We start from the raw sequence: 25,618 nt of genomic DNA on the forward strand, positions 1-25,618 counted from the left end.
TGGAGAATACGTAGGGGAAAAAATCGACTTCTGAATGTATAATATTTAATGTAATTTTTATATTTTTGGCCGTGATTGTGAGAATAACTAACACAATAAGATTTGTCCTGTTTCTACATCGTAAGATCCCGAATAGGAATACAAATCAAGGATATTTAAGAGCAACTTGACATGATTGGTTTCCGATGGCCAGTTATTAGTTCGTAATAAATTATTTCCGTACAAGGGTGATCACTTGTGATAGCACAACCATAAACCTTTCATAAAATTATTCATTGAATCGTAAGTTTTATCAAGCGTTTTCCAAGTGCTTACGATATTCTATTAGGTTACTGTAGTTCCTTATCCACATTCCTGTGAACAGATTTCCCTGAGGATAACTGACAGTCGTAAGAGAGTATCGCCCCTGAGGAAAAACCTTAGGGACCATCGGAAATAGACCTTTGCAAGAAACAAGAACTCTAATTAAATCGATCAAAATTAGAAGGGATAGGTGGTTTGGACATACACTTCGACATGATGGACTTGTGAAAAGAATAACTGAAGGCAAAATAGAGGGGGAAAGAAGAAGAGGCAGACCAAGGAAAAGCTTTCTTGACCAAGTCAAAGATAGCACGGGTTTGAGGAGTTACCGGAAGGTTAAGAGGAAAGCCAATGACAGAGCGGAATGAAGGAAATTGCTGCTGAGCTACGAGTCCCAAGACTGATGCAACTGGTGATGATGATAATGAAGAATCAATCCAGATCTTCCCTAGAAAATGAAAAAGTCTTAGAATTGGTGTTATGACCAAAATGGTCAACCACCAAAATTTCTGGTGGATCCTGGGTGATCTGAAGATCAATTATTGCCATAATAAGTACCTTTTTCTCATTAATTAAAACTTTTCTTTGCAATACGATTATAGACATTCCCTGTAGTTATTCAATAATCATAACAAAATAAATCAAATGGGGTGGGGGGGGATTAAAGTGTTTTCTCTAAGGAAAAAGTAATCTAAATTACTTATTTTTGTTAATGGTGACCTTTGTTTCGTAATATAATTGATTGTAAAACATAATAAACACTTTTTCTCGCTCTATTGGGGCAATTCCCTTTTACGTAAAAACCCCCTGACAACACTTGATGAAATCTCCTCTTAAGAGTGAAACTTGCCACACACACACACACACACACACACACTACTACAAGTACTGATGGTTTCACGTAATTAAAGATCAGTGTAGAGTCTACCTAACACGACTTTTTATTAGTTTTGCGCTCCTGACTGTCCAAGTCGCCGATGGTAAAACGAAGTCTACTGGGGATGCATCGACCCAGTCGTTCAAGTTAAAAATTCAGTTGTAGACCACTTACGATACAGATTGAGGACAGGGAGAAGATGGGAAAGTATACAAGTGATGTCATCGATGAACGAAAAGCGTGCCATCCCGCTATTCCCAAACCTCCAACCCTCATAAATCCCCCCCCCCGTCCACCTTTCGACAAAACCAGGTGGCTTATGGACTCTTTGTCTTAAAGAGTGCCCATTTATAATGTCTGCTTTTAAGGTCTATATATGTGTGTGTGTGTGTGTGTGTGCGAGCAGATGTTCGTAGCAGCTGGGGTGCCCCCTTGCGGGTTATTGGCGTAATAACGGAGTCATTTGGTAAACAAAGGGAGCACCTTTTACAGCCATGTAACAGCGGACAAACCCTCCCCCCCCCTGCCCGAACGCTGTTTTTCAAATCTCCGACACATCGTCCGGCACCGCAGTAATGAAACGGCAAATCGTGACGCAAACCGCCGGGGTCACCTGCGCACGCAGACAGCTGCCGACGTATATGCACGCGCAGATTTTCACCCAGAAGCCCGGACGAACGGAGGCTCTGCACGTGTCCGATTTGGCGGTGTTTTACCGTAACTTTTTTTTCGCCCCAGTCGCTCACTTACTTTGCCCGCTTTTGGGGTTTGTACACCCCGCAGCTACTTCGAAACCATCTGCTCGCGTTAAAACACATTACCGAGGAGATCCTGGCAGGTATTTCGGCCGCAAATGGGGAGGATGATGAGTTTGTAACGTCCCTTTTTTTTTTTTTATTTTCCCAACATCCAGACGGATGTGCGGTTTGGCGTCAAAAATTTTATGGTACGGGTCAAAGGTCAGTTACCGGAACAGGAAGGTCAGGAGTCACAATGAACGCAATAAAGCACCGTGCACACCGAAAAAGAGAAGAATAACGCTGACGAACGAAGTCTTTGTGAGGTTGTAAGAGTTGAAGGAAAGCCTTTGCCAAGAGCTGTAATTACTTTTCCCCCCGACTCCGCGTCCTTGCCTGCTCATCACACAGTCTTAACGTCGCGAACATACAGTTAGGCCACTGTGTGCTGGGATGCACTTAATGACACATATATATAGCACAGAGATCGAAAGAGTTCGCTTGATAACTTTCCAGGCAAGATGCTCTAGGGTTGAATGCCCAAGAAGCCGATTTGTCAAAGAAAATAAAGAAAAAAAAAAGGTAATAAAATACATCAGGTGATGATGACCTGCCTCGGTATTTTATTCCGGTAAGATGATCGATAACGTGATCAAGTGTTCTTAACCTGATCCGCTACAGGTGTTGAAATACCACAGCTGAGGACAATCTGTAGTTTTCTTTTTCTTTTTTTTTTTTTTTTATTAAAGAATTCCATACGTTTCCACATCCAACCGCCAAGCAGCAGCTATGAAACTATAGCAACGGTTACCACAGCAATTTGTTAATTTCATTGTTATAAATGAAATTAACTGCAATTCAGCAGCCATATGTGAAACTATACCAACGGTTACCGTAGCAATGTGTTAATTACATTGTGAAACTATAGCAATGGTTACCGTAGCAACCTCTGTTCATTTCATTGTTATAAATGAAATCAACTATTTATTTTATGTTAAGAGGTTGATTTAATATTGCACTATTTTAGTATTTCGAGCCTTTTTGGCTCTCATCAGAACACTCAGAAAACATAGACGGTCAGATCAGCGGAATTCTATGAAAACATAGTTATTTAATGTCGGCGGATTCCTTTTAAGATTTTTATTTATTGTTTCATAAATTATATCTAATTTTCCTTCTACATACAGGAACATGTCATAACCATAATATCTATGACGTTAGAAGTCCCCTCATTCTTAACGTCACAAGGAAAAGAAAACAAAAAAATTGTAGAATCATTCCATTATTTCCTTGCGTTTAGTTTAACAGTTTTGTCGCGGATATTACTAACATATAAACATAAACCAACAGTGGAAAATGCCTTTATTAATCCAGACAGTTCGAGATCAGTGTTAAGGTTTATTCAAGTCAAACTCATCGACTGTCTCATGTAATGTATGTTATGAATCCCGATTGAAATTTTTTTTAAAAAGGATTTGAAATTATTTTTAAAAAAGTAATCTAGTAATTAGTTAATTAAAACTTATCACCTACAATCCCTAATTTGATTTAATAATCCTGAAACACCGCATTACATAAACTTCACCAACCTCTTCTACACAATGGAAAAGACCCTGGGTTCCCTACAAATAACCCCTCTCCATACTCTTTACTTCCTCAAGAGCATACCTCAAAAGCATCCATCCAAACACAAAAGTAACAGAATATCGCTCCATTTCAACCTCGGAATAACCTCCAATCCCCTTCTAACTTTGCGTCATTCTACAAAGATGTACCGTTTAAAAGATCTTAATCTACACGACCCGGTAACAAACAACTCCCCTTCTGATTCACTCATTCAGTTACAGTCTTCAAATGTCAACAACAAATCACATGCAAGCAACATTTACTAAGAGAAAAATCTAGACTACCCGGCATACTATCAATCATAAAAATCAAAATATCCAAATATCCATCTCAGAAAGGCCTTTGATGTAACAATTAACTTTATCTTATACTTTGATCATCATACCTTATGTAGTCATCCATTGAACGTATTAGGTATGATACCTTATACGTGGATTACACTCTTAACCTTAATACATCCGGTATGTTATATTGAAATAATGAATAATTTTCTGGTATCTTTTAAATGCTATTCCGGTCTTTCGACTTCATTTTCAACCTCAAGAAATATAAAACGTGTTCTTTACAGTACAAACAAAAGTGATTCTAGGAATAATTACTTGTACTTGCTGCTAGTGTGAGTTTCTTGATGATGTAAGCGTTTAAGGAAGTCGTCTTTGCCACCGTGAACACGACTAGGTTAAGGAAAACGTGTAATATGAGTCGGATCAAAATCATAAATACAAAAGCAAAGTAAGAATTGCATGAATAGAAGGAGATAAATACGGAGAGTGTGGGAGTATGATTTAAAAGAGGAAAATAGGTGTGTTATAACGTAGATAAATTCGTGATATAAATGAAATTCACTGCAATTCAGCAGCCATACGTGAAACTATAGCAACGGTTACCGCAGCAATTTGTTAATTTCATTGTTATAAATGAAATTAACTGCAATTCAGCAGCCATACGTGAAACTATAGCAACGGTTACCGTAGCAATTTGTTAATTTCATTGTTATAAATGAAATTAATGATAAATGATATTCATAGGAGTAGCTGCTATGGGAAAGGACACTAATAAATATCAGTAATGTGAAATGCGTATACTTGGTAAAATGTAATGAATAGAAACCACTGTGAAATCTTATAGTTAGACATTTAGTAAAGGTGGGACGGCTCTAAACAAGAACAGGGTTTCCCTATAAGGAAAATATGTGAAATATATTACTATTAACGTAATGATAATATATATTATACAATTAGAACTACTATCTTCATCCGAGAATTCTTGGATTGCTTCGCGCACAAACAAACCAGATACTTTTGTGTAATACAAACCTAAACAACTTTCAAGAGGGAAAAAAAAGTCCTGATCACGTGTCCAGGAGGGGGAGTAAAGAGATCCTGTTTGTGTAAGGCATCGTTTTTACTTACGAACTCACCAAAACCTCGAAGAATGTCATGAGTATAACTCAACTAGAATCTGCACGGGAAGTTTATCAACGGGGGGTGGTAGTGACACCTCTGACTCCCCCATTTTTCTCCCATAGCAAAGCGTGCTCGAAACTATCTTTTAGCCGCAAGCTTTGGACAGAGGCGTGACAAGGGATAGTTTGAAATCGGTCTACGCAGCCAATAAATAAACCCGTCCGCCTGTTACAGTTATCCAGACAACATCGTTCCTGTCTTTCGTCGGGGTGACTTCGTTTATCGCCCAAATAATTAAGGAGCAGAAGACTGACCCCCGGCATTGCACTGCGGTGAACTGTAGGTGTCGGGTATCGGCTTGGTCACAGAGAAACTGTTTACATAAATGGTTTTAAACACAGTTCTTGGACGACTTGGCCTGGCCTCTGTAAATGTTCGGAAACACACGCACAATCCCTCCCCTCCCCCTGTTTTTATCCCCTTCCAGAGAAAAAAAAATAAAATACGGACGATGATATAACTAGTTACGGCTTCTTTTCGTACGAACCAAATGTCAAACTGTTTCACATGAAGTCACCCCTTCCTTTCACAACTCTGAGTTTGCCAGCTTCTGTTTAGCATTTTACATCACTGCAATGAACAAAAAAATTGACTTGTTTGACCTTATGTGATCATAAAAAAAAAAGATTATATTTATCAGTTTCTTGAAATGCTAAACTACCTACTTGAAATGCCACCGATAATGTGACCCCGCTCCCTTAAATATGAAGATAAAATAATAGCGACATAGTACGGGACCTAGCTATTAAATAATATAAAGCATATAAATCATATTACAAAACATTAAGATAATTAACATTAATCAGAAAAAAGTCACATGACGGTTACCGTAGTTTCCTTTATGAAACTAACACTGCACATCTCTCTCTCTCTCTCGGCTGATACGTCGCCATCTACATCTTCATCATGGAAGAAATATCTATTGTGTCAATGTCTTTGAAAATCTCATTGTGTATTCTAACACACTTCGACCCCCAACTGTTATAGCAACATGAGCTCTGTAGCAAACGAATTAGAGGATGCATCTTAATAAGGAAACTGTGACGTTAATAAGTCCTTTTTTTGCGATCACTTTTTCCCGTTGCTGTTCTTAACTTCGTGCCTACAATACATGATTATGGTCATTTATTATCTCATATGATTATTATCCGCGATGGTTCTCGATGTTACTTCTAACCTCGACGTTACACTCCTTAGAGAATTTCAAGAATAGTAATCTGTTCTTGTAAATTTTTATTTTTAGAAATGGCTGAGCAAAATAAGTCGAGTAGTTTGTTTGTTTTTTTAACAAAATGAGGTTTTTGATTCATTTCTGTTTGTTAATTGGATATTTGCCAAACGACTTTATTGTTATGGCTTTTGTTAGGCAAAGTAATTTGATTGTTGTGCGCGTGATGAACTGCAAAGCTAAGTTATTGTCAATTTCAATTCATGATCATCTGACAAGTTCAGGTATTGCCAATTTCAGCTTATGATTGATTACAAAGCTCAGGTATTGTCGATTTCAATTCATGATTGATTGCAAAACTCAAGTATTGTCAATTTCAATTCATGATTGATTGCAAAGCTCAAGTATTGTCGATTTCAATTCATGATCATCTGACAAGTTCAGATATTGCCAATTTCATTTTATGATCGACAAAGCTAAGGTATTGTTAATTTCAACTCATGATCGATTGCAAAGCTCAGATATTTCATTTCACCAGTCAAATTACGCCAATAAAATAAAAATGGAAAAAAAATCTCTTTTTCTGTTATCGGAAAACATAAAATTAATTTCTCTAAATAATTTTCTCCATATCTCTATTTGCAATACTAGTTACTATATCCTATCGAAATCCTGTTTATTGTGTTGGCTTAACGTACGCTTTTTGACGGTCAGAGCCACTAAGCAGTTCTTTCAACAGCTGTTATCAGAGAAGGAGAGAAAGGAAGCATGTCCCCGTCCCCCTAGCATTCTAGTCTATCCCATTCCTTCACGTAACCATAGTAATTCTACAGCGAAACTTTTAGCTCTCCTCTCTTTGCGTGTTAGTGATTAGGCTTAACGACTTCATAGGGATTTACTGTCAACCAGTTCACAACAAACTCCTAAATCTTTTCTCCTCCCCCACTCCCATCTAGGGGTTAAGTGTCCTGTTACGTGGTAACCTCTCTTGAAGAAATGGGAATGCACAGGCCAGAATGTTTTTAAGATTATATGCTAACTGAAAAGAGATTAATTTTTGTGGAAGAATAAATTATTGAAAATGATTTAGTGAACTATTCTATATTTAGAGGTAATGAATGCAATTACGAATTTAAAATAAGCCTTTGACAGATGGAAAATTGCTTCTTAATAGATTATGGGATATTAGTTTACCTGTAGCTACAACGACCATTATTATTATTATTATTATTATTATTATTATTATTATTATTATTATTATTATTATTAAATGGCATCTAAATGCTTGGATTTCATGACAGATTGTGCCTTTTACATTGTCATTTATTTCGGCTAGAAAGGAACTTGGTGTTCCCCGAATAGAAAGAAGGGACTTTCTCCGCATCCCCTTATCCGTGACGGCAGCCCCATCTGGAGAAACTGGTTCAGCTTTCAACTCCACTGATGTGCTAATAGACAATTACTGAACGTGGTCCGTATACGACGCATAGGAAGAAAATGGTGCATGCGCTGATAAGATAACAGTCCCCCCTCATTCACCTCAAGAAAAGGAAGAGGGTTAACAAGAACCACAAGTATTTGATTAAAACTTTTAGATTTACCAAAGCATTTGGACAAATATGCATATAAGTCAACGTTTCTTTATTTCTACTCACTTCTAATTTCTTTCAACCAATACTTTATTTGAATGTTTCTATTTCTTTCTTTGCAGCATTTTTCCTAAATTCTATTTTCATATATATATATATATATTATTATTATTATATATATATACATTATTTTTTCTAAATAAATAAGTAAAATACATTTACAACGCTTTTTCTGCTGTAAATAGTGCTATATAGTTATACGAAAAACTATTATAATTGAGATCAGAGCAAATCATCTCGATTCGCTTCGATCTCAGTTACAATTTGTAAATTTTAAAGAGAACAGAAGTTGAAAGAATGCTTAAAATTTAAGAATATGAGAATTATACTAGAATTATACTATGTATAGAAAAACTAGCAGTGATTAGATGATATTTTTAATGTCCACCCACTCATGAAAAGTTGTAAATGTATAGTATATTAGTATTCTAAGTGGGATAAGGATTATTTTTTCCATTTTTATTAATGTTATGTATTTTTTTTATTTATTTATTTCTATATAAGAGTTCGGAAACGCCGCTGTAGAGACCAAAGATGGATTCTTTTTTTCCCAAGTCACTTCAGGCCTCAGAAAACGGGATGCTTGTCTCACACCGGGTGTTAAAAATCATCTGTTAGCTAAAGAATAAGTGCCGTGTGAAAGGGGAGGGGGTCGAAATCGTCAATTAAACTGTGAAAGGTATTGAAATAGTTGTAAAAAATATTTAGACTATTCTGAAGTGCTTTGAGCATTTTTAAAAGTTTTATCTTGAGAAATGTTTAGTTGGTAACTTCAGAAAAAAAAAAAAAAAGAAAGAAAAGAAATTCAAGATCGTGGATTCATCAGTATAATAAATTTTTCGAGATATGCATTAACATCCATAGGTCAAGCTGAAAAATTATAATGCTAAAAATATTTATGTATTAAAAAAGGTTCATGTATAGAACAAATTCTTACAATTATTGTTATAAAAAAAATCCAAATTCATAATAACTGCAAAACGAAACCGGAAATGGCAAACTGCAGAACTTCCGGTAATGAGTAAGTCTACTGTCGTTTGTCAAGACAGAAAGAGACAGAGGATACGGGCATGTGCAACTGGTCAACGCAGCACAAACACACACATACTGCGGAGGGTCACTCATCACCGCCACTGCGACTGGGTTACGACGTAGACCACCGCAGAGGTCAAGGGTGACGAATGAGTTCAGTTCAACTCAATGACCCACGTTATCTCCCACCGGAAACACAAAGTTTCCCTCTTTCAAAACTCGAAAAAGCTTTTACGTCAATTTCCTTAATTTTAAAAATAATTTTCGTAATTATTAACTCGAAAACAAGAATTAAAAAATCTGAGTATTCATAATGCAATGAAAACAACATTAAGAAAAACATTTGCCCGAAAGGTGGCGCTAATGTCGATCGTCTTGATTTCTTCACGTATCTACTAGATTTTTATTTGAGTAATAATGATTGGTTCTGTTTGTTCGTGCGTAGCTTCCGTGCTAGGATTCAATCACACACACCTGCTTATTATAGCGTAATATCCAAGTACAGGTAGCGACATCTAAATGACTATGCAGTCCTGCAATTAATTAGTTCTCTAATTATCCCTTAGTAATTACTGCAGTTTGACAAATTTAAAACGTAGATCGAAGAAGAAAAAGAAAGAAGAATTAGCAAAGACCAATGACGGATGTCGTGTGAAAACAATTTCTGAATAAATTATCCTCGTAATCATGCGATTCTTCTAATATTATTTCTTATTCAATTTATTTATTTATTTTTACTATAAAAATATAATTTGATTAAATCTCTTAGTCTGTTAATTCTTTCCAGAACGATATATCTTAGCAGAATCTTGAACAAAACTAATTTTTTCCTTTCATTTCAATTCTCTCTTTCTCTTAAAAGTTAAAGCTCATGTGTCCACCCCATCTGACCCCCCTCCCCCCCCACACACACACCCGAGCTATAAATGTAGTAGCCTCTTCTGTACATCTTCCAATTCAGCTCCATCGACTAATGAAATTATTCTACTGATTGTTCGCTTGGGGGGCTATCCCTAGTACCTCGGAGGTACAATAACTCAACATAATGGACTTGACCGGACGTGGACACTGTATAAAATATTTAAATTAATTTCCGTCGCTACCTTGGTGTACAGTACTTCAGATAGAAACTTATTTAAGCAAAGAAAATGTTTTTCTTCGATAACTCGAATACCACAAAAAAAAAAAAAAAAAAAGATAAATTCAATAGTATAGAAAAATAAAGGTATGACTACCATCCGATATCATTAGCGTATTCAAATAACGTAAAATATAGAAATAACCATAGTTAACATACAAATGTGCGTGTGGTTGTTTTGTATATACTTACTGACAAAAGTAACGGAACGCCAATTGATTTTGCGAAATAACTAGGATCCCTTTCTTACAAACATTATTGATAGAATGAAGGAGAAAGTGATAAATTCCTCAGTTATTTCCTGGTGACTAAGAAACACGAATCACAGATGTCAATTTATTAAAAATTACGGCTTAGTGAACTCGCTTCTGAGAAATATTTGCTTAGGACTTACGAATGTCCTTTTCTCTGTAAAGATATAAGACACTGGTAACAGCGTCACCTGAAGTGGGTGGCCCCGAGTTGAATTGTCCCCCGATAAGGTTTAATGTGAGCCAATATCAACTGCCGACTGAACCATAAGGCAATGTTGATGACAGGGGACAGAATATAATCTACAAATGCCGATAGCGGTTTTTTCAGATCTTTCACTTAAGAGCGGTGACAGAATTGCCCTTTGCTACCTTCAGGTCTTTGGAAACGCTGAAACTGCGTTTGAAGCCGCCTTTGATGCTGCGCATTTGAGTTAAGGTGAGCATGTGTATGTGTGTGCGTTCAGAGATAACCTGCCTATTGCCCCTGCTAATCAAACAATCCTCCCTAGTGTAATATCAGTTAACGAGGTACGATTGGTATACATTTAGTGGAAAAAACCTTCGACTTCCTATCAACAATTTTCTTTTATTAGTAGATTGTTTAACGTTTTTTTTTTTTTTTTTTTTTTTTTTGTAATACGATTTTAGCTTCGAGTAATTTTGCTCATCTCAATAAACAACGAAGTCAGAAACATGGATAACAAAAAAATATCGATTGTGCCCCGAACATGAATAAAAAATATTTTAGTCATAAACATGGTTATAGTAATTAGCTTATACTTTGCCCGGAAACATGGATATCAAAATAATTCAATCCGGACATCCACTCTATCAATAGTACGGCAATTAATTTAAAATTTTTGAAAACTTTCAAGTGTTTATTGGACGCATTACAAGTGTCCTATTACCATATTTAGTGTTAATAGGGCCAACATCTTACTCTGTTTAAAATAGCTTCTGTTTTGTGGCGAGTCCCAAATTGCTAATTATCACCATCGCATCCCCCCCCCCTCACCACCACATGATTCCACAGTGGCGCCCTCTATAAGGGGATATTTTCCCCGCACCATCGTAAGCGCAAGGTAACACCAAACTTTGTAATTTGAGTTGCAAACGAGGTTAAGTTACAATTGCTTAAACTATGTGTATCTTAGCAACTGTGAGTGGAATCTTAACCCCCCCCCCCGCCTACGCAACTCGCCAGTTCGTGCCTTATACAAACATCCGCTCATGTAGCATCCGGACAGTTCGACTGTATTAATCACCAACATCTAGTGGGCGAGGTTTGCCAAACATTACTCCCTTTACAGGTCAGAAAGAAAGATAGCGACAGACTTCTTAAGATAAATAGCTACGATACTTCAGCAAACTTCTTAATAATCTATCGATATTATATCGGTTTTAAAAAAAAAATAAACAGCTTAAACCCCCACTCAGTGACAATATTCGTCAGTCAACACTGCTGCCTTCTGGTGAGAGATTCAGGAAGTTCGTATAATAAATATTATATGATGGCTTTACAACCAAGATCATGATAGCGAAATATGAGACGACATCCTTGTTCAGGTGTGTGTGTGTGCGTGATTTATTTTGTCGTACTTGCAACGAAGAATTATTTTCTGTATATTTCAGAAATCCAAATGAACTAACTTCAATAGAAATGATGGAAGACTTACCAAACTCTCCTAATAGGGTTATCATGGTCAGGTGAATTCATGGACAGACAACCGGGAAAAATTCAGTATATACCCTGCAAAAAAAAAAATAAATATATATATATATATATATATATATATTATATTATACTATTAGCTACAAGTATATTTGATTTTGGATGCACATTGATTACATTCTTTCTCTTAAAGATAATTTTCGTGTCCACAGTATATTAGAAAACAGAAATCAGTGTTTTAGAGGCAGCAAAGTGATTTAAAAAAAACAAAAAAATTCTGATTGGTCAACAACGGTAAATTGTTTATACTTGATCTAACAATAGCAAGTTGGTAATTGACACATAATACGCATGCCTGAACGTCGGTCGCACAGGGTGTATTGTTAGCTGCAACAATCACTCTGTCACGAACTGTTCATGATCCATTTATTTATGACTAGCTCTAACACATATAGAGAGTCGGTGGCGGGGAGGATAGGAAGACGGAGAGAAAGAAGGAGAAACTAGTCCAACAACAATGAGCCGTCAGAAGGCTGTTAGTAATATGCGAGACGTAGTTTCGGTAAAGAAGAAAGTATGCCGGCTTACAACATATTCCTTTTATTGGGGGAGTAACAGCTGAAAGATTGTGTTCCATATTTGTGACACACCCGAAAGGCACCTTTAGAGGTATGAGCACTTCAATTTGATACGAAGGTCTGCGTTGAATAAGCCTAATAAATGTAATGGTGCAATAGAAATAGAAGGATCGCTGTTGCTGTTCCTATGCTATTTCAGCGCTGTTTGCTTGAAGCATTTAATTTTTTTTTTTTCCTTTCCCACGAATGAAGCCACAATAAAGATGTCATGGATAGGCTACCCCCCCTTGCCATCTCCCCCGTTTCAAGATAACAGCGAATTGGACATTTTACAGGGCTTCTGTTTTCCTGCTTTGTCATTGCAGACACATAAGCAAACATCATCGCTAGCAACCGAATTATAGCCCAAGATTACCGTTTATACAGCCCTGATGACGTCAGAGATCGCTTTTTTTTTTTTTTTTTTTTTTATCTGTTGACTTTGATTTAAATAACTGCCATCACGGTTCTTTACTTTTCTCCAGCAAGCTTTTGTAGCTCGGTTATGTGAGAAATAAAGTGGTGTACTTTAATGTTCACTATTGCAAGATGGTATTTGGCATCGCTGGAAAGAGACAAAATGAGTTTTTTTTTTTGAAGTATGTCAAGTGCAAGGAAGTAAATGGAAGGGTGTTTCATCAAAGAGAGAAGGAAGGAAATAATAAAAAAAATAATAAAGGGAATAAGAGAAAGAAACGAGGAAAGAAAAAAAAAACGTGAGCAAGAAAGGTTTGAAAAATATAAAAAAAAATGAAAAAGAAGAGCTGGGGGGGGTAGAGAGAGACAGAGAGAGAGAGAGAGAGAGAGAGAGAGAGAGAGAAGAGAGAGAGAGTTAATAATATTGATAGACTATATTGTTAGACTTTTCTGATTCATACGAATGCCACCTGGAAATACAGTCGTATTTGTGACGTCATTGATGACGTCACTCATTATTTAACACTTTTAGTTGCAAATTAAAAGTCTTTGCGACTTCGTATAAAATATATGAAACTGTGTATATACTGTTTTATATATTTTACTGAAAATTACCCAATTGGGATTAAAAATGAAATGGCTCAAAATGATTTAATAAAGATGAGAAATATATTCTATCGAAATGCATTTAGCCAGAGGTAAAAGTGAGGAAGAGTTTTCTCCATCAATATTGTGATACCTCCCTGTAAATACTGCTTCCCTGCACGACACTTTTCCCCCTTAATTTAGGAGTGAACCCCATATGTGCGGGGAAAAATTCGTTCAGGGGAAAGAGACCTTTATCGATGACTGTTTACAAGTAAGGCCGAGTGACGTCATCCAATCCATCTACTTCCATCATCCACCAACCGACCCACTCGCTCCCTCTTCGATACTGTTTTCCCCTTTCGCGCAGGTGTTCCCTGATGGTTGGTCCAGACAGTAGGAGGTTACAGAGAAACTTTCCACACTGTTGAAAGCACTGCGGTAACCCCGCCGCACACCTGCATAAGATGTGTCAACCCATCATGCATCTGTTGGTATTTCCGCATCCCTTATTCAATTACAAATACTTTTTCCTTCACTCATTTCTGAAGTGTAACTGACATTGGATTGCGTCATAACATTCAACTCTCGGCTGCAACAGAAGCGCCGCCTGGCGAGTATCATTGGTGCTCCGAAAACATAAGATTAAAAATATAAATGTATTCCAACTTCTGCTAATACCTTATCGAGATGACAATTAGGAGCGCCATCTAGTGAAGTAATTAAATGTTATGTAGAACAGGGTTTTCGCACGGTCTCATTAAGGTCAGAAACAATTCCCAGAGAGAGAGAGAAGAATTCAGATATAAAAGAGACGGACAATGACTTATGACTTTTAATGGTTTCTGATTTGTCGCTCTCATTCTATACGTAACTTATTGTACAGTGGAAGGAATAAACCACGTATTCAGAACCTGTACCTTAATAAAGTGTTGAAATAAATTACACTTTTGTAAAGTTTCTCAAGAAGGTTGTTGTAGAAGTAGGACACTTAAGAAATATAAATCTCTGGAATTAGGAAGTGTTGGAGATATAAAAGATTCGTGTAAAATACTGCCATGGTAATCACGTAAAAATGCCTGAATTCAAACTGACAATAGCCTTTTTTTAAAACTATCGTTTGGTAAGAAGGTTGAGTATGCAACAGATGCTCTGGTGAGAATAGGAAGAAATAACGGACGACTCAGATATGTTAAAGCTCTTTTAGGGACATTATCTTGAAGACTTTCGATCATTGTTCATTACATATCGTTATGTTCAGGGTTTGGGTCTATTATTGGGTCGAAATTATATCGTGGTTTGTTCAAGATTAGGTTCAGAAAATATTCAGCAAATTATAGCTGTTAGGAATGATGTTCAGAATATGTCGTCATTGGTCACAATGATCTTCCCAACATCTCATCCTGATAATCATGTTGAACAGATGATGCTGAAAAAAAAAAAGATTGCAGAAAGAAATGAAAAATAAAGATGGAAGAAAAATTAACAAATAAATAAATAAATACAAAACAAGTAAGGGAGAGAGAGAGAGAAAGAAAAAACAGACAGAGAGAGTGAGATAATAGATAGATTATTGTTTGGCAGACGATAAATTAGAAAAACATTTTACCATTGTTGACAAACAACATAAAAATTTTCGATATCGTCTGCCCAAACAAGCTTTCTAGTTGATTTTATGACCGCCACGTAGAAAGCTCATGAGACTAATAATGAAATCTACCTGAATCATGTTTTACGTAACAATAGCAGAAATCCACCAATGGGATGATTGGAATAAAACTACAATGAAGTAAAAGTCAACTTAATATGATATCGTTTGCTGAATTTTGTGCATTTTACAGCTATTACAATAGGGGACAGATAAATATGAGAAAATGACAAAAGACAAAGAGAAATAAAAGAAAGAAATAAGAAATCGACAAGTGGAATAGAATAAGAAAACGTAAATAAAAAAAAAACCCAATAAAGAAAGACTGAAGAAGCATTTTTTTTGTGGGGTGAGGAGATAATAATTGGAAGTTCGTATTTGACCTGAGTTCAGTGTGCGTAGAGAGGGGCGTACGGATTTGGAAGTGTGTTAGGAGCACGTTCGTGGTCGCGAAGTTTAAAAATACCAGTCCGTCATTACCCAGATGGTGGATACGCGAAGAGAGGTGCTTCGTAAAACACACACACACACACACACACACACACACACACACACTGGGCGTGTCGGTCTATTGCTGACACTGGGAAACGTTTTCATATTAAAATTTCACCTTTCCCCTTGGCGCTTCGGACCAATAAATCAGGGTGCAATAGGGTGGTTATAAAGTTACACAACTTGAAATACGCCAGACGAATACAGAAAGGACACAAACACACACAGCAAGTAATTGTCTTAAGACAACAATTCATACCTTTAAGGAGTTGTCAAGGCTTAGTGATAATTCATAGAACCAAAGGTTTATAAATTTACCTAAGTGGCCTTTGTTAGTCGTGGGATGTTCATCGCAGAGCACAACCGTCTCATTTAAAATTAAAACAACAACAAAAAAAAACCTTACTTAGTTCACACTTTCGACAGAAGATTTAAACGTATCTTGGAAAACACACGAAATATCTCCGAAGGTAACCCAAACTTTTGCACACGTAGTGTATACAGCGCTATTCTAACTAGAAGATCTTCCTCACTACTCGAAAGACGGCAAATAAACTGCAGAAGACAATAAACTACACTGAATTCAAAGTTAGGCTTAGCGTAGCGGACCTTCTAATGTAAGGCGCCTTGGCTGCAAAGGAGTACTTTATGCTATCTCTCTCCATCAGAGGGTCCTCACAATAGCATTAACTGTCTCACCTGGCAGGTGTACTAAAAACCAGGCTATCGTTTCAACGGGGTTTGTCTGCGCTACCACCAAACACTCGCATAATTCTAAAGGCGACTTCTTCCACATATTGCCCAACATTAAGATCGCTACGAATGGGAAACAAACGCGGCTTTACCCTAGTTTCTAGTAAAAAATGACCGCCTACATGACCCCTGAGCTATTCTTTTCAGCCGTTATTTCCCCCCAAATAGCCATAACCCACTTATATAATCCATCACTGTCAAAATTATTCTGAACTCCAACATCCTCTGTAGATGGTCATTTACGGGCCCTTTTTTTCTCTTTATTTTCCTATTTTTTTTTTAATTTTATCCTTCTTGAGATTCTTTCAGTAATATCTCTCAGGAGCGAGCTGTACTCCCCCTATTTTCTCCCCTAACCCGGAACAACCTCCTCGCAGTAGTTGGCGAACCCAGATAGTTCCATACTGTTTAGATGATAAGCATTGAATTCAACCATTAAGAACACAAAACCTGGTTAAAAAAATAAATAAATAAATAAAAAATATAAAAAAAGAGGAAAGAAAGAACGAAACAATGACAAGAAACAGCTGGTTGAATATTTCCTTTTCCCTAGAGAAAAGTAAATGAAGGAATTTGACACACAAAAAAAGTTGATGGCTTATTCCTTTAGTGTTTTTTTTTTATTATTATTTAGGTTTTACAACCTTCCCAATCGCTATACTCGAAAAAAATTTAGCCACGTTCTACCCCGTCAAATATAGAAAAAGAGATGATTATAGAACAAATTAGGCACTGAAGTTTGTATCCTTATAGCGTGACTAAAGAATTTCTTATTCTAAATTACATATCAATATGCTGGTTTAATTCTCATTACACTGTTAACTTATACCAATGAATAGTTCATAGATTATTGGCAGACGATAAATTAGAAAAAGTTTTTACCATTGTTGACAAACAATAAAAAAAAATATCGTCTGCCCAAACAAGCTTTCTAGTTTATTTTATGACCGCCAAATGGAAAGCTCATGAGAATAATAATGAAATCTACCTGAATTATGTTTTACGTAACAATAGCAGAAATCCACTAATAGGATGATTTGAATAAAACTACAATGAAGTAAAAATCAACTTATTATGATATCGCGTGCTAAATTTTGTGCATTTTACAGCTATTACAATAGGAGAGGAAAACACGAAATCACGCTTGATATGTTGTTATACAATTAATGGAACATGCAAACTGAAAATTTTCTTGTTATAGCTCCGAAGATATTTAAGATATTAAAGATGCTATTGTGTTAGTGCCATGTTTAAGAATAGAAATATTTCTCTCTAATATATATAGTTGAATGTACCTTTTTGCAGAGATGTTTAAAAAAAAAAAATACTGACTTTGGGATAGAATTTTTTTTTTTCCCTTACAGATCAACGCTTTGTCATTCGCTTTTGAGTATGATGGATTGTAGCGTCAAACCAAACTTTTAACAAGAACGGGAAACTAAAAATACCCATTGATCAATGGGGAACTTGGGGAACACATTTCGTATGAACTCCGAAAAAGGATTTACACTTCTTTCTTCCAAAAAATCAGTATATGAAATGGCGATTTATTGCTAGGATTCTGCCGAACTTCCTTAGGAATACTTAATAAATTTATTCACAGATAACTGCAGCAGAAATTAAGGACTCACCTTAGGAAAAGGTTGAAGACATCACCAGTTACGAACTGCTATTAAAGTGGATGAACCGTTTTAGAAATATATAACCTTTTTTTTTTTTTTTTTCAGATTTTCGGGTTCGTACAGGTTAGATTCAAGATCTTAATGGAAAACGCGGATTTGAATCCGCCCTAGAATGCCACCGAATCCTTTATGAGACCGACCTTTTTCACTGACAGTGAGTTAGCAAGTAGCATAAGGTGAACGACAATTTTTTTTCTCCTCCCGATGTCTTTAGCTACTTTGATGCGGTATGAACAGTCCCACAGAATATGTAACACGCGCACGCGCGCGCACACACACACACACACACACACACTATAACCAAAAGCATCAAGTCCAAGTATGCAAAAATTAGAGAGGTCTTTTCTACTCCTTAAAAAAACACTTTTAATTAAAAAAAATAACGTCAAGTTTTTTTTTTCCTTTATAGGGTTTTGTTTAAGCTTAAGACGGAAATTACTAGATTAGAATATTCTGCGAGAATAGTAAAAAAACCTTCAGTCGTTTCCCCATCGGTATTAAGGGGACAAATATCTTCTATTAGTTGGAGAATTATACTAATACTAATCCACGCTACGTGCAGGCCACTTAAGCTAGCAGCTGGCCAAATATCACTGGCTTTATTGTAGTTGGTTGGTTTGCGGGACGTAAAATCCATGTTTTCCGGCACGAATTCCCCCCCCCCACCCACCCACTTTCCTATGCGATTGGCTAACTCACCTTAACTTGAAAAGCTCTGATAAACGTCCTTCGCATCCCAGATGAGATTCGAACCCAGGTGCTCCAATTAGAGGGCTTCGACGAAACTGACTGAGTTGCGGAGGCGCGGAGTATTATTATCGATTTCCTTATCTGCGATAGGGTTCGGATTGGATCGAAATATTTTTCTATTGTTAATCGTACTCAGAAAATTATTTCATTTTATGAACTACCTTCAGCAATTCTTCCAGTATAATTGCACACACGTTGACGTCTTTGTGTTCCATATATTGTGATGTTTACTGCTCAGGATAAGGGGGGGGGGGGGGTTGTCTACTTTAGAATCATTTCCCATCTGTACAATATACTAATGCTCCTAATTTGGGCTTCGGCGAAAACAGCGCCTTTAGAGGAAATAAGTCGTTCAAAGAACCAAATTCAGCATCAAATTGTCAAAGATTTTTAAAACTGCCTCCTTGTGATCCGATATTTTTATTCATGCGAGGGTGATCCGTAGTCGGTGAGCGTCTGATTTTCTGAGAAGTCTCATGATGGCATTCAGCGTTATCGAAACCAATCCAATAAACACATCGCACTTATTTTTGATAGGGAATTTGCCACCCATTTGGATCCTCGGTAACTCAGTCTGTATTATCGACGAAAGACAGGTTCGAATCCCATCTAGAACTCAAATTACCGTTATTGGGACTTTTCAAAAGTCCCAATAATGGTAACTTCAACTGAAGGGTGAGTGAGCCGGTCTAATACGGAGGTCGAAGAGTTTTCTTCCTGGAAATATTGAGGTTTCATACCGCAAAACATGCACAAGACATGAAGAACACACGCATTTAGCAGACATAATACATTGTTGTCATGGTCTTACTACCCTCCATAGCTCATTCAGTATTGACGAAGCCCTTTGATCGGAAAGACCTGTCAACGACAGGTCTTTCCGATCAAATTTCCACCTGTCGTTGGTGGAAAGTCTCCCATCGAAAGTTCTTAAGAGACCCTGCAAAACCTTTTTGTCAATTACGACGTTGAATCAGCATGAAATACATTACGGTTTACCTCATTTGAAAACGAATGGTCACCATGACGACGAAGCTAACGTAGTCCGAAAAGCTACAAAACTGAAAGGACATTTTTTTTTTAATCATATAGGACAAGAGAGAGTTTTAAGTCATTTTTAAATCTTACGCAACAAATAAAGGATGAAGAAAAGAGAATCTTCGATCATGATGAGCACATTTGTCAGCACCTATTCCCTTCGTTGGCCGAGTATGAAACGACTCAGAGAACAGATGGACTGATTTTGATCCCATTTAATATATTAAGACTTTGAGACTAAATTGTAATTTACAACAGTTTCGTAAATCTGTCCCTCGTCGTGAAGCACTGTTCTATACTTTAGACAGGATATTGATTTCAAAGATGTATTTGAAGGTACTTTGGTTGCCTTCCCGTTAACAGTAGGATAATAACAAGTATTTACTCGGTTCATTCAAAGCAATGAAAGACCTAACATACAGATGCTGCCAATAAATATCAAGCTGATATACCAACTTAGAATCCTAACAGATATATCCACCCCACACACCCTTTGGTTTCGCGTACAAAGAACTTTGTTTTCTATTACTGTACTGGATGTAATGTCGGACTGTGTTATTTCGTTTGACATTATTATATGTGGGTTCTTGTGCTATAATTTAGATAAATACATATTTTTAGAAGAAATATTCAGCTATAACAAGGAAGACTGGAGAGGTTAGGAGTGTTTTGAGTTTCGGCCGAAGTAACTAAGGCTTATTAGGTTAGCATATTATTAATTGTTAATTGAGTGCGTGTTCTAGAAGGCTGGTTTTATCTGTTGCGTTCTAGACGAGATCAGGACCCAGGGCTGTTTCCAATCGGAGGGTATCGTCGAAACAGACTGGACTACGGGAGCTTGTGCTCAAGAAACAACAATAAGGGACGTGTGCATGGAGCCACTTTTTTTTCTTTTTCTTTTTTTTTCAAGCACTCAAACGCTTCTTTGGACCTGAAACTAAGCCTTTGACAGGCAATGATCTCAACATGACCAGCACATCTACAAAGTGCTGAAGGAACACTCACCAAACTCACAAGATTTCGAGCAACAGACCTCCCGTACAAAGTATCCAACTTAACGGGAAGAACTACAATCTGAAAGGCATTACATCTAAGAATAAATGGTTTATTGATGCTATTTAAACACAAATTCTATCTTACCCTGCAGCTGACAAGTATCCAAGATGGCGATCGAGTTTGTTAAGTCTCAAAACATCCGCAGCATAGAAATGTACATTGAGACATCGGTAGGCATCAGCAGTGCAGATCTGGATACTTAGAATTGAGATGGTTAACGTAGCTAACGTAGATGGCGCTTTATCCATTCCTAATATAGACATTTCACTACCGAAAATTGGTAGTGAAAATTGAAAGAGGAAACTGTGGAATTACAGTTGTTAGCTGTCACAAAACCGAACTAAATTTACTGTTAAAGGAAATGGTGTCACTTCCGGTACACTTAAGTGGATAATTGCATAATGAACAACGCATTTCACTGCATAAAGGGGGGGGGGAGGTTTAAATCCTGTAGATGAGTTTTCTTTACAGCTGATCAAAGTCAAACCGAGAGGTCAAAAGGATCCTGTATTTGACGGACTTGGGTAACGGTTCGCTGATGACAATCCCACAGTAACATCCTTACCAAGTGAGGAAGCTGGGAACCCCCGTCTTTCCCCTGAAAACTGTCCACTGTTTCCGTTCCAAGTTAGCCAACCAGACTGGGCAATTAGCCATAATGGACTCCCAACGCTATATTCACCATCGGTACCAATGAACAGATGCCAGTTTTCGGGCATTAGTATTTCATGCCGTACTTCACGTACAACAAGCCCCTAGGGAAGTGGGGGTTGGTACGCTGAAACTATCTTACCATCCCTAGCCGGCAGTAAGAAGTACACACATACACATACACCACCCAATAATTATGCCAACCAGCTCCCAGTTCACAATCGCTGAAGCCTTCAGTATCTTCATAATTATTGGCTTGTACGACCACACGCTGTCCGTATAACGGAACTCCTTTAACGACATCGAACTGGTTGCTACTACTACTCCCAATCCGGTCTCGGTACACGGATATAATAAACAACTTAGACATATTCTCACATTTGCCGACATATCTCTGCACGCTTGAGTAGCTCAGGACTTTTACAGAGGGCGTTTTAACAAGCATTATTAATTATTTCGCGCCCGGTCCTCTTATCTTTTATCACTGAGTGAGGGATGGATCAAAATGCTTCCAAGAGAGAGAATGGAAGATGGCAGTTATGGTTTGAAGTCTTAAAAAAAAAAAAAGAGAGAAAATAAAAGACTTTTAGCTGCTAGTTAGAAAAAGACATGTGGATTGTTCATTTCAGGAAGCCGAATAAAAAAAAAAAAATGAACAAAATAACAATCAGTCTCGAGGAAATGTCTCGCGACTTAGCTGGAAAAACAACAAATCAGATTATGTCAATTTCAGGATGCAAACTCGTGTCTCGAGACTGGCGCTGAAATTGTGTCAGTTTCGACACAAACTCGTGGCTCGCGAGTTGTCTATTTCGTAATCACGTGTTTAACACGTGACGTTTCTAACAAATAATAAAAACAAAATAAAAAAATGCGACGACCATTTCAAGCAGACAAATGTGCTATATTACAACAGCGATTAAGTCACTGAAAACACAATGATATTTACACTTTCCTAACAAAATGTGCATAACCTTGTTGTTTTCTTTAGGCGGGATATAAAGGATACTTTTCTCTTCTTTCTTTCAAATCCATTTTTACAATAGTAGCATTCTTTTGAACGCATAATTTATTAATTTACTCAAAGGAGCTTTATCATTCTTGTAAAAAAACAGTATCTTCAATTGTTAAACGTGATCGAAGAAACAATGGGCTGATCATTCAAACCATTGCACGCGGGCACGATTTTGAATTAGTCAATTTCATATTTCATTGTTGCTGTGCAATACTCACATAATTTGAAACATTTACTGCACCACCTGCGCAACGTCTGGCAATAGGTTTTTATATGTATATCCGAAATAATTCTATACTGGTTTCGATGATTTTCTACCGAATTTGTTTCTTTTTTTGTTTAGTTAGAGAGAATTATGGTCATAATGTACTCAAGCAGTTTAAATATTACCTGTCTTTGAATTGATCCGGGTATCATAAAAATGATTGCAGTTATCGTTTCTATTATAAGGGTTAAACAATAAAATGATACTGATTGAAACCGACATTTTTAAGTCGCATTTCCTGAAATACAACAATATCATAAATTATTATTAATATTGACAACTGTCTGCGTCTCGATACATGTTTTTCTTTTTTCATTGTTTAGTCAAGTAGTCGTCTGATAGGTTAATCTCATCTGGCAGACGATTGCTCACGACTATTATAGGAAAATAACAAAGAAGGACATAAATTGGGTGTTCTCTTCGCTATAAAAACGAAACAAGTTAAAAGAAAGCTGCTCATAGTTCTATTTTAAATGGAAAGCAACTCGTTTTCTGGGAAAGAGATGACGCTTATCTTTGTATACTTAAATTGCAATTGAAATAGTTAAAAGTATCATTGTGTATTTTAGATATCTGCTTATGCGATATCTTCTGATATCTACGTGTTATTGTAAGAATTAGCACATCTGCCAAATGTTCAAGTGTTGGTGGGCGATGAATGTACATTCTTTGTGGAGTAGTTGAAAGGGTAAGACTTCACGAAAATTTTGATATTTATCGATTTAGAACGTTATTTTCTTTATGTTCCTTAATTCCTAACAGTACAACTTTACAAACAAGATTGTTGACTTTATTTTTTTTAACTTCGTGGATTAATAGATGCTCGTTTCTTAGTGGTATGTGTAAGGGTTGCCTTAAGTTTACGTTTTCTGAATTTCCTCAAGTATAGGGAGTCCAGGAGAATGATTTTCATAAAGGGATATAAGGGGCTACAATACAGACTTTTATGGGAGAAAAATACGATATAAAAACCACCAAAAAAATTCTTCGGTAATGTCCTATCAATATTAATAAACTTGTAATGACTATAAAATCGCTTTTACTAATTATACCGATTTTATAGCGGAGGTTAACCCCCCCCTCTTAAAAAAAATTAGATAATTCACATCTTTTCCTCTTGTGGGTTCTTCTTTGTGTATCGCTGGTACGTAATCTTTACAAGTAATATTCTCCCTTAATAATTCAAATCTGCAACTTTTCTTGGTATGACGTGTATCCATTCTTATTTTACAATTCCAAATGTTTATTTGTAACAAGTTCTTTTCTTTTTCTTCTTTCGTTTTTGTCAGAATTACATGTCCGATTGTTTCCACCGAGATGCGGACAATTCATATGAGCCTATGAAGACATTCCACTCACGCAAAAAACTTACAAAAAGTGGGCTAAATCGCAATTTTTGATGAACATTAAAACTATTCATCACCCACGAACGTAATAGGATGGAACCACTTATTGCAGAGTAGAAACGAGTAAGGGATCAGCAATACAATACGCCATTTACAAATTCGCTTATCCCCGATTTATAAATAGCATATTAGAACAGTCTTGAACATGTCTGCACAGTAAATATTACGTCATCCTACATGAGTTGTAAAGTCATAATTTTTAGTTGTGATAGGATGGTTTGTTTGATGTGGTCATCTCCAGTTGAAGAAAAAACTGTTCTGGAAAGAATTAGAACCCATTTTTTCAACTAAAGGAATTTTTGTCGCTACGGAGGCTATTAGCTTATGAATAGAAAAAAAAAAATTTTTATCTTGTCGACAAAACTATATTAATTTTTTTAATCTATATATATTCTTAATTATATCTGAATTCTTATAATATCCGTAAGATAAAAGAAGGAAAAAGAAAAGGTTAAAAGGTGAAAAACATGAAAATAAACCAAAATGACAATCCGAGGATTTCAAGTGCAAGAAAAGATGTCTTCTTTGTTTAAGAATGAAGATCGAATTGCTTCGAAGTGAACTAACATTAAAAGTCAACCTTAAAGTTCACATTTGTTAATATAACGATTAACAAATTAATTGATTAAAAAATGATTCAGTATTCTATTAGACCAGCTTTCATCAATTCAAATAGACTTCGTCATCGGTATAAATGCTTGCATTTTTCAGGCTTCCTCCTTCAAACAACCCTCGAAGGTGCATTGATTTTGGATCACTACCCACTTTCTGATTTATTAGATTCTCAATACAGAGCTTAAGTAAACGCTCAGAACTAAGAAATGTAACTACAACACATCAATGGGGTTCTTTACTGAATTTCTTTCTATTTAGAAGAAACGGAAGTTTTTTTTTGTTGTTGTTGTTGTTTTAACTCCGAAAAAAGTTCCCTGTTAAGTATTTCTGCTTGAATCGCTTTCATCTCTCGTCCCTATCCTTAGCAATGATGAGACATCTTGGACTATCTGCAGTCCCCAATCGATCGGCAATGCCGACACCGTTCCCGTAGATGCGACAGTGTGAGTAAAGTACCGCATAACGCCAGACAGTTGTACAGGCCCAGTTCACCTTTTAATGGGGCTAAAGTAAACTTACAAGCAGAATACAGTCAGCTTTGCAACCTGCTTTCTTCTTCAGTGAAACGGCAAATGTTTCAGAGGGGGGGGAGGCAAGGACTACTTAGGAGGGAAGAAAATATCATGATCAGTAAAAGCTTTTTTTTGCTATTCTGCTGAATTTTAGTTACCTAAAGGAATTTTATAACGTTCGATCTTTTTTTTTT

At 36.6% G+C, this 25,618-nt stretch overlaps 1 protein-coding gene across 1 annotated transcript in view; it reads right to left on the reverse strand.

Annotated features, from left to right (window-relative positions):
• The window catches only part of LOC150098803 (uncharacterized), a 124,433-nt gene that overhangs the window by 96,262 nt on the left and 2,553 nt on the right, over window positions 1–25,618 (reverse strand). The window contains exon 2 of the mRNA XM_090404572.1: window positions 11,927–12,000. Within this exon, the coding sequence (XP_090260698.1) occupies window positions 11,927–11,951 (25 nt within the window). The 5' untranslated portion in view covers window positions 11,952–12,000. The remainder of the gene's footprint in view (window positions 1–11,926; window positions 12,001–25,618) is intronic.

The sequence above is a fragment of the Typopeltis vanoorti genome, chromosome 15 (assembly GCF_054136105.1).
Source record: "Typopeltis vanoorti isolate ZY-2024b chromosome 15, IOZ_Tvanoo_1.0, whole genome shotgun sequence".
Classification (NCBI taxonomy): domain Eukaryota; kingdom Metazoa; phylum Arthropoda; class Arachnida; order Uropygi; family Thelyphonidae; genus Typopeltis; species Typopeltis vanoorti.